At 36.9% G+C, this 10,405-nt stretch overlaps 1 protein-coding gene across 1 annotated transcript; it reads right to left on the bottom strand.

Annotated features, from left to right (window-relative positions):
* Window positions 1-1,673: 1,673 nt before the first annotated feature.
* LOC114818835 (uncharacterized) lies at window positions 1,674-10,359 on the bottom strand (the record flags this gene model as incomplete). Its single annotated transcript, XM_029086419.1, has 8 exons — window positions 1,674-1,730; window positions 4,967-5,058; window positions 5,706-5,795; window positions 6,475-6,678; window positions 6,908-6,952; window positions 7,049-7,111; window positions 8,482-8,601; window positions 10,252-10,359. Coding segments are annotated over 8 exons (779 nt in total), but the record flags the coding sequence as incomplete, so codon positions are not given.
* Between the last annotated feature and the right edge of the window lie 46 nt (window positions 10,360-10,405).

Here is a 10,405-nt window from a genome sequence, read left to right as displayed (position 1 = left end):
CAAGCATATAAAATATCAGGACAAGTTCCATTCTCCTTCAGTAGCTCTCTGCCTCTGGTCTTTGTCTCATTATTGCCGGACTTATTTTCAAGTACTATTATTTTAAAACAGAGCGGGGATCTGCTGTGCAGTGAGTAGGTGAAAACACAGAAATGCAGCCTTTAGGGCCTCACTGCATGAAATGTTGAATGTCCTCAGTTTCCTTTGATGCCTCTTTGGGGCCCTAATCACAGCGACGAGGCAGAAGGGGATGAAGTAATGGAATAGGTGATGCATCTGTGATCTGGAAAACATGAATATACTTCTATTATTTTTGTGGATCTTGGTGCTTTGGAAGCTGTGAAAGGGAAATCTTTGATAAGGATTTGATCACACAAAGCACTGGTCCCTTTCTGTTCCTCTGATCTCAGTTGAGAGTAGTTAACAGGAACTGTTAATATCTCATTGAGCCACCTATTTATTGTGGCTCTTTGTCTTTCTGTGGAGCTGGGCCCGACACTTAGCCTGATCCTCTGCTGGGAATATGGGTAGGTTAAGATGATAGAAAACAACTTTCTTTTGGCTTTGGCTTGTTGGGTCGGCTTTTCAGGGTGGGAAGGTGGGTTAAATTGCACCAGGAGGTGCGAGTTCTTTATGATGCCAGTTGGAAAGGCACTCAGAATCTATAAAGCACATCTTAAGATGCTGGTTTTTTGAGATCACACTAAAAAGAAAAGGAGGATAGCATAGATAATCATATGAGCCTTCAGATGCTGGGAACCCCAAATTGTGCAGCATCAAATGGGCTTCCAACTACGGCCCAGCACCCTTCAGATCCCATCCATGGAAAAGTTACCCCATTTTGGTCATTTTGGCCCTTACAGGGTTTTCCCAAAGAAGCCAAGATCTATTAATCATTTCTACTGTCAAACAAAAAGGTTGTTCCCATGAGACCTTCTCGCTGCATTGTTCGATAAAGGCAAAGGCCAGGCAGGAGGTGTAATGACCAAGCAGGAGCTGCCTGCAGGTTCCTCTGCCCCTAGGAGCTGGCTGAGTTTGTCCTGCGCACAAGAGATCTGGACAGCGCAATGCAGCAGGCTGTACATGCAGCACAGCACAGCCTGCACCTATACATCCACATAGTAACAATACTGAACAATTGCAAAAATTAAATATTAAAATCCTCTTTAACAGAATGCAAAAATCAAACCAGAGTAACAACATGTATCCCTGTTCAATTTATGGTCTTGTCAAATGTAATACTCCAAATTATAGAGACACTGAACAATTAGTAAATGTAAAATTTCCATTTCTTTTACTTGGAAAAATGAGATTAAAAGCATTTTTCAAGATGTGAAAAAATAACTGGACACAATTGATCTGCGGAATCAAACCTTACAACTCGTTAGAGAGTTATAAAGCAGGTATGTTTTATTCGCCGGCGGGCAACAGGGTGGATCGCTCCATAAAGGCCCTGCGCACCCACTCTTTTACAAAGGCATTATTTAAAGTACACACACATACATATTCATTAAATTTAGGATGGGTTAAGCTAATTAGTTCCAAGAAATTTTAACACAAGTTCACTCCCATTGGTGCTTGCGTACTGCCTCCTTTTGGTGTTTGTTAGCACCCTTGTAGACCGTGAGACAAAACAAGGTTGGCTTTTACTTCAGACTGCAGGTGTTGCATACCAGTTCCTTCTTCTCTTGCTCCAGACTGCTCGCATACCAGGCACCGCAAGGCCTTTGCTGATAGTGTGGAACAGCTTGTTAGTTATTGTAAAAGTTTCCCCCTTAACACAGACAAAACGATCTAAACTTAAAGTTTCCCACCTAACACAGAGACAAAATGAAGCTAAGCTTATTTTCTAAAATCTAATTCTTAATACAGAAAATAAATTGACAAATCCAACTATACTTTATATGTTCGCATATCACAATATCCCTCTGAATGAGGATTTTAAATTGTATCAAGAAGACAACAGATAAAGTGGTGCCACAAGGCATCATGTGCTACAATTTGAAACTCCAATGTCTAATTAGAGGGAGGGGAAAACATTTTCAACACACTTAGTCCTTGGTTTAAAAAAGATGTTTCTTGTCTGCTTTGTACATTTTGTAACTCTCAGTTATGCCACAGAGTCTAGATTTTTTTGTACTTCTCTGATTTAAGGAAAGTGATGCCCAACTGCATACATGTTTATAATCACTACAGCATTTTTTAAACTTTAAATTATTAAAAATTATATTTCTAAATAGAATGAAAATTACACCATTACCACCCAAGGTTTGTGCAAGATATTCTCAATAAAGTAGGACAGAGAAATATATTGCTATATTTCTCATAGAACGATAGAATCATTTCAGCTAGAAGGCACCCTGGAAGCTTGTCTGATCCATCCTCATGTTCTAAAGTCATAATGAAGAAGAGGCTGCAAAGAAGCAAAACGCTTTTATATTCACAGTTACAGGTGCCACCAAGATAATTATTGAATCCCAGTGCTATGAAAGAAGCCTGAAAGACTCTTCTTCCAAAACTGATTATGTTCTAAGAATGACCAAAGGTCAGGTAAATGCAAAAATGGAAAAATGCCTGAGGCAAAGATATAAAGTCACATTTATGTAACAATTTAGTGTGAGATTCACTTAGTATCCTTCTTACCAGTCTTCCTCTCAGTCTTTACCCAATCTTTTATACTTTAGTTTAAAATGTGTGTGAAAGCATATTCTAGTTAATTCCGAGAGTTTTGTTGTGAAGTTCATTTAGTTCATAACTAAGTTCTGCAACCCTGCTTGTAAGTGTCTGGACAACACGGGGTTAAAGGTCTCAAGCCTTGGTTAAATGTCTCAAACATTCATTTGATGTGTTACCATAGTGATAAGAAGTCAAAGAACTTGTGGACAGATAAGGGGATCTTGCAGAGGCAAGGCAGCATTTTTCTGAGCCCACTCGCTCAGAATTGTAACCTGAACCAGTGAGTATGGGTAGGGGAAAAGTGACTTGTCTCCAAACTGTGCCCATGCCTAGATGTCAAACAGCGGTAACTCCAGCAGGGGGAGACGAAGACTACCTGAAGAGCCTACTAGCCCACTGTCCCATTTCCAAAACATTCACGGGAACGGCGGATGTAAAAGAAGGCAAGAAGAAGAAAGAAGAAGAAATGAAGAAAAAGGAGAAGAAAAATAAAATGAAAAAGAAGAAAAAAGAAGAAAATGAAAAAGAAGAAGAAAAAGAAGAGGAAAAAAATGAAAAGAAGAAAAAGAAGAGAAAGAAAATGAAAAAAGAAAAAGAAGAAAAAGAAAATGAAAAAGAAGAAGAAAGAAAAAGAAAAAGAAAGAAGAAGAAGAAAGAAGAAGAAGAAGAGGAAGAAGAAGAAAAAGAATAAAAAGAAAAAAATGAAAAAGCTAAGAGCACTGGACGAGCACTCCTAAAGACCAGAGAACTCCCTCTGCTGGCTAGACCAACACTGGAACCTGGACCAGTGATCTATGTCATACTCTCTTTTTCTCTTTCTCTCTCACTCTTTTACTTTCTTCCAGTAAGTAATGCAAGGCCTACATCTCATACACATGGCAAATATTAAGCATTTCTGCTACCTAACTACTTATTGACAAGCCTAGTTATGAAATAAAAGTGTCTGTTTATCCGAGGACCTCGTGTGTTATGCATCAAAAAATGATGTGTGTTATGAATCAAAAAATCTGAGTCACGTTTCCCTCTCTCCTGCTATGGGAAAACTTTATGGGCAGGAGGTTGAGACTTCCATCTTTTCTGCTACAGAAAAACTTTACAGGCAGGAATCCAGGACATGGCACTGTTAAAATGGCAAACTGTCAAGATCAAACTCAGACTGAGACCAAAAATATCTGGCAAACAGCTAAACCATCTAAGAACTTATCTTTCACACCAAAACAGCTATTTTCTAGAATGCATTACTATTGCTGTTTACATTGAAAGTTCTCTGAAACTGCTAAGTAAAACTAAAAGTATTTATTCATATTAGGAATTATGCATTAAAACATCTTTCAAATAAAATAGAGGAAGACTCTGCTTAGGGATTTTTTTCTCTCTTTGGACAACTTGTGGTGTACAGACACAGTCTGTAAAAATCATTGCAACTGTCAAACTTCCATAGTAGATTAAACTTAGTGAATATTTGACCATACAGACCAAACTTTTAAAATTTTTAATCAGTTTTGAAATGTTACAGTGTTCTTCCTGCATATTATTTTTGGAATTTGCAGTTTTATCATCTTTCTTTTTTTCCAGTTGATAATTTCCTTATTTCAATTTAGCTTTTCTGGCAAATTGACACACTGGCTTCATTTCTTTCTCCTCTCTATGTATTGTTCTCCTTTTATAGTCACTTCCACATCGTCCTGGCTCTGTTGTCAAAATAGATATGCAGAACATTTTGTGCATCATTTATTACAGTAACACTATAGGGTCTTTCAGAAATATTTGAAGAATGAAATTTTCAACATGAGACATGAGATAGAGGTTTTAATCTCTGCTTTCAAGACATCTGCAAAATGTATTAATGGTCTTTGGGTTTCTTCTGAATGTTTTGTAGCCTGAGCCCTTTTATTAATTTGGACCTCTGCTGATCATGTTCAGCTATTGCAGATGCTTCATAAGCAATCCGAGAGAGAAATAGACCACACTCTCTACAGTCTCCACTGTGCTCTGTCCAGTGCTACAAGTCAAAACCCACTTGCAGCTCCTCACTTTAAAGACAGGTACATATTTTGCTTTCATATCAGTTATACTGTGAAAAATTAGAAATCGCGGCTTAGTTTTACAGGCCAAATTACATGTCAGCAAACAAAAGAAACTATTAACTGCTCTTTCAGAATACTCAGCTTTGCTTAGAATCCTGCAATTTTTGTCTTTTTAAGAGCTATTTTACATTTTCTAGGTGGGGAGAGACATGTCACTTTTACTAAAAAAGACTGAATTGTAAAAATTTCTGTTAAAAAGTTACCTGAACGGTTGTTTTAAACTTAGGGAACATTTTTGCATGTGGATTCCTTTTCTTCCAAGCTGGTGCATTATAAGATACGTCTGTATGTTTGTCTGTAGAAAAAACATATACATTATTTCTTAATTTCAGCTACAATTTCAGGAAAGACTTTCTTAGCCTGGCATGTGAATTAAATCTTGCATTAGCTGAAGTATCATTGAATGCATGAGGTGAATCATACATCACCTCTGAAATACAAGCTAGTATTAAATACAAGCTTCCTTTCTAGTACTGTGAAGATCATTTGTAATCTTGCAGAGTTTATGTCAGGCTCACAGGATCTTCCAAATGAGGCGGTTCTGCCAGGGACATCCTTGACTTGAACAAATTTAATGTTCCTGTGTTGAAAATCTTCCCAAAGGCACCAACTGCTTTTAGATTAAACAAATCCATAATCCAATCTCCTGGTTTATCCCTGCTTGTGAAAGCACTAGATGCAAGGCAATATTATGTTTTTGTGCTAGGCAACTGATTTTGCATCCAAGTGCTTGTGAAAGCACTAGATGCAAGGCAATATGTTTTTGTGCTAGGCAACTGATTATGCTGTCTAATGACTAACTCTTTTCTGTAAAATGTGGTTTGTATTATTAATAGTCTGTCTTTCTGTTAATTCCAGCTTAATTCCATTCCATTTATTCACACTATTAATTGCACAAGAATGCTAATATTTTCAGTTTTTCATATATCATGTAAGTATTACCATAGTTTTTCATTTGGGTCCAAAATCTTCTGTTTGTGTCAAGCTGATTCTTTTGTTTGGAGCATTTCCTGCCATATGGCTCAGGTGCTGCTGAAAAGAAAGGTAGCAAAAATGGTAATGGTTGCTCTTATGACAAAAAAAGCTTTTTGTAAATGCTCTATCTTTTTTTAACCTGGAAATTTTATAAGATGTACTCTTCACATTAAGAATGTTGAACAAGAAACATTTCTTCAAAGGAAACTCAAATTTTACCGAAAAACTACTTTTACTATTATCAATATTTTGAGTAATATGAGTTTCTTCTCAAGAAACATTTCTTGTTCAATTCCTTCAGTCCCAGCAGGGAATGAAGTAATGACTTTAAGAAGGCAAAGGTTAACTATTCTGATGTTTATTAAATATTCCAAAAGAACAACTCACATAAAAGATGCTGTAAATAGTGGGGAAGAGTATACTCATGCACATGAGCACATAGTTGTATTCATCCCTCTTTCTTGGGCAGAGAAATTAATTCCTTCTATAAAGGCAGCTAAATTACTGTTCATGAATATTCTGTCTGATATATTGTAAAGCTTTAAAAATCTTTACATTTCTGTCTGTGGATACTGCTACAATCTATTTGTGAAAATTATGCTGGATCAAATTTACTGTTGCCCATATTTAGGCATAAATAACTTGATATTCACTTGCAGGCACAAAATTGGAAGCAGCACAATACAGACAGACATATTTCAGGCATTTCAAGAATTCTGTGCAAGCAGGAACTCACCTGTAGATCCACTGAACTTTGGTTCTCGGGTGAAGGTGACAGAACAGCAGAATACAGATACTGATCTTCGAGGTTCTGAAGTATTGAAGTCTTTTTTTTTTCCAGTTTCTCTCACATGAAGAACACTAGAAGCAGATTCACCATCCTTATTGTGACCCCTTCGTTGCCAACTTTGTTTAACTTTGTGATCTGAAGTATGAATTCCTAAAAGTGAAAAAACAAAGAGAAGTGTTGTGCTATTACTCAAAATGTGAACAGACTGCAGGAGACTGGAGGCTGGAAGACAAGATTTAAAAAATGTATTTTGTGGATAGCCCAATCCAAATAGGGATTGTCCACATTTGACACTAAAACCAGAATTAACTAGGTGGTGCTAAATCATCTAACGATTTAGTAAACAGAAATGAATAAGCCAACCGTTTGCTCAAAATACCTTTGTCTGTTACTGTATTAAATGAATTTCTTGGCTCCTCAGAAAGCCTTTCCTTTTCCTTTTCCTTTTCCTTTTCCTTTTCCTTTTCCTTTTCCTTTTCCTTTTCCTTTTCCTTTTCCTTTTCCTTTTCCTTTTCCTTTTCCTTTTCCTTTTCCTTTTCTTCTTCATAGTGATGGTCCTTTGCCAGCTCAGTGTGGTTTGTTTCTGAGGGATTAAAATAACACATACTTATTTCTTTAAAAAACATGGAAGTTGATCTTATCCAAAAATGCGGTGGTGTTTTGAAAACCTAACCTCCCACTTGAAAAGCAGGTTTTCTCAGGTGGAACATGGTTTCACATGTTCATTATTCTAAAAGTATCATTCCTCAAAAGGAGAGCAGAAGTAGCTGTATTTCCTCTAGCAGAGGAAATCTTGAAAACAAACTCAAAAATTGACTCCAAACACCCAAGACCAAATACATCCTTTCTGTACACTGCACAGGTGGTATGTGGACCTCTGGAACAGCTAGGGTTGAGCCCATGGAGATCAATGCACACCAACGGACACCGTTGGGCTGAACTATGAACTCCTACTTCTGTCGGTGGCAGCTAGATACATCCTCGACATGGGCAGTGTGTGAATAGAACAAAATGCTACAAGTAATGAGGCTAAAATTGTAACAGCATTGGTTGCACAGGTAAGCCCACTTCAAACTACAAGCAGAACCTCACAAGGCAAAGTTGCTGTACAAAGTCGGCACTGCGCTCTTCATGTGGCCCCTGCTCCTCTGCAGGAAGACGTGGTTTTGCCTGTTCTTCCTTTTCTCCTGATAATGTAAATGAGCCCTTTGGCTTCCTCTCAGTTCAGGCCAGAATGCAGCAGAAATTCTCTACTTCTGCTTCAGTTTGTGAGGTAGTTTCAAGCCAAAAACTATCATTTTCTTCTTTTTACTCCAAAACTGCAAAGTAAATGTGTTCCTGTAAAATGATGCTTATTTCTCATCCCTTGCCCATGAGATATGCTTTGTCTCTGTCTCACTTGTATCAGTTCAGCTATGTGTTTTCCTGCAAGCTGAGCAACTAAAATGACATGGCATAAAAAATAACTTAAATTTATAAAAGTATTACTTTAATCTTCAGGCACTTCTGTGATACAGTTTTCAGCATAGGTCCACACATAGTTTTAACAGCTGAACTGGCACTGCTGACATGGTGACAAAAAGCATTGCAGAAATACCACTGAATGGTTGAATATAATCCTTTCTATAGTAGCTTTACCTCTGACATCAACATACCTACAGGCACGTTTTTGTTACAACTCCACAGAACCATTTCTTTTCCAAAATTAAGCAGGAAAAAGTCAATTGGAATCAGCATAGAAAATTTTTAAATTTTTAGTATAATCCTTAAACAAGCAGAATCATAAACAGTGGTTTTGATTGTTATATTTCATGTTGCAGCATGAGAAAGAGTCTCTAGAACATAAAGAACAAAGAATAACTCAAACATAAAATGGAGAAGTTGAATGCATGCATATTTAGTTATTTACCACATGATGTTCAGCAATGAGAAGATGATGCAAAAGCATGTTACCTCCGTTTTCAAAGGACTGGCAATCTGTTGTGGGAATACTCTCTGTTGGCACTGTCTTTCCTGAGCTCTCTCCTTCTCTTTTTGTATTATTAAATGTTTCAGGGATTGTATCACCGTCACCTGGAAAGGCAACGGAAAGAATGTTTTAGCTGCTGGTGTGTAAGCACAGGGAATGGCACTGCCACTCTCCTCCTAGTGCAATTTCCTTTCACCTCTCCTTTTATATTCTTCTTTCTCTTTTTTTTAGTTATTTGGATCCTGTCTAGTGGAACTGATGGCTAATTCTCATGCTCTCTAAGAAAATACCGTAAGACACAGGTTCCAGAAGATTAGGGCTCCAAAGTAAAGAACCAGCTACATATTAACCGGCTCATTCTGCAGCCTCTCACTTTTCATGAAGGGTATTTATGACTCCTATCTAATCGAATTTATGGTATTTGCAAGATGCATGTCATCGTAGTACCTAGAGCCTCAGAGAACTCAGCTGAAGAAAAGCTTTGGGGGAACACATCTATCTTTTCTCTGAATGTACCAAATTATAAAGACAGATGTGTCTTAAAAGCTATATTCATATATTTGTTAATGATCTCCTTGACTGTAGTCTAAATATATCTAAATATTTGCAAGGAAATAGCTTACCAAAGCTATGTTAATAGCAAATATTTTAAATGTAGAAATGAGAAGAAAATAGTTTTGTCCAATTCTGTTGCACAACTAAAGCTGGCAAAAGCAGTTGGTCAAAAAGCAAGACTTCATGTGTCTGTATGATTCTAAAAGAAGACAATTTTGCCATTCCCATTTTTTATTAGCAGATCATCCTATGCAAATATGTTTTACAGTATTATCAAGATCTTATCCCTGAAATTTATACTAGTGTTAAAATAATAATATTCTTTTTTATTAAAAGTAGCAGGTCATCTTTTTGTACAGCAATTCTTAACGGCTGATCTACTGATTTCTCTGGTGTCTTGTTATTGTAAGAACACAAGTCTCTCTCCTAAAACGGAATTACATTTTTGTAAAAAAACTAAGACAGATTTTTTTCAGTCATGCCACTTGGTCAAGAATGAAGGAGGAACCAAGTAAGGGAGATAAATATTAATTTGTATTCCTTTGATCTTATATTATGTTGGATAAAACCCAACATTCAAAACTATATGGATCTCTCTTGTTCGTATCTTTTATAAGACTCTTAAAGGGGGTATTTACTTAATCTAAATTTAGTCACAGAAAAGTTTGATGTGTTGCTACATTTCTTCATCTGGACACCCAGAACAGCTAGCAGAAAGTGAGGAGCACCTCTGGGAAAGTGACTCATCCCACTTTTCTTTGGCACTATCTTATGGTGCAATAAATAGCCCCATAAGAGTGCCTGTCTCCATTTACAACAGAGAGCCTAGATGAGAAATTTAAACTACATTCCTAACCTTAGGATGGTGAAAATTAGACTACATAAATCTTGATTGTGAAGAAAAAGTACATGGAAGACCTATGCTGTGTATCTCAGGAAAGTACACATGGGGTTAATAGCCCATTTATCCCTTTTCCATCTAAAAACAGTACAGGTAGTCACCTTGTGTGTGACATTATATATATATATATATATATATGGAAAAAATAAGGATGCATTTTTATGCTCTTTGTAATATGCTATCCTTTATTGCCACTAAATTAAAAAAGCGGGGAGGAGGGGCAAACTATGTCATAGTTTCTCCCTATAACAGTAATTTAAAAGTGCTAAACATTGTCCAAGAACAGGAAAATACTTGCCTTTCTCTAAGTCTGGCTTGGTAGCTTCCAAGAGCAACAGCTCATTTTCCCAAGGTGAAGTTTCTGTTGACTGGTGCTCATGAGGGTACTGAACCCTGTAATACTCTCCTAAACACACCCCAAGAGGGAAAAAAAAAAAATACAAAGTTTACTA

The sequence above is a fragment of the Antrostomus carolinensis genome, unplaced genomic scaffold (genome assembly GCF_000700745.2).
Source record: "Antrostomus carolinensis isolate BGI_N321 unplaced genomic scaffold, ASM70074v2 scaffold11680, whole genome shotgun sequence".
NCBI classification, from domain to species: Eukaryota; Metazoa; Chordata; class Aves; order Caprimulgiformes; family Caprimulgidae; genus Antrostomus; species Antrostomus carolinensis.
This window is presented reverse-complemented; position numbering and strand designations above follow the sequence as displayed.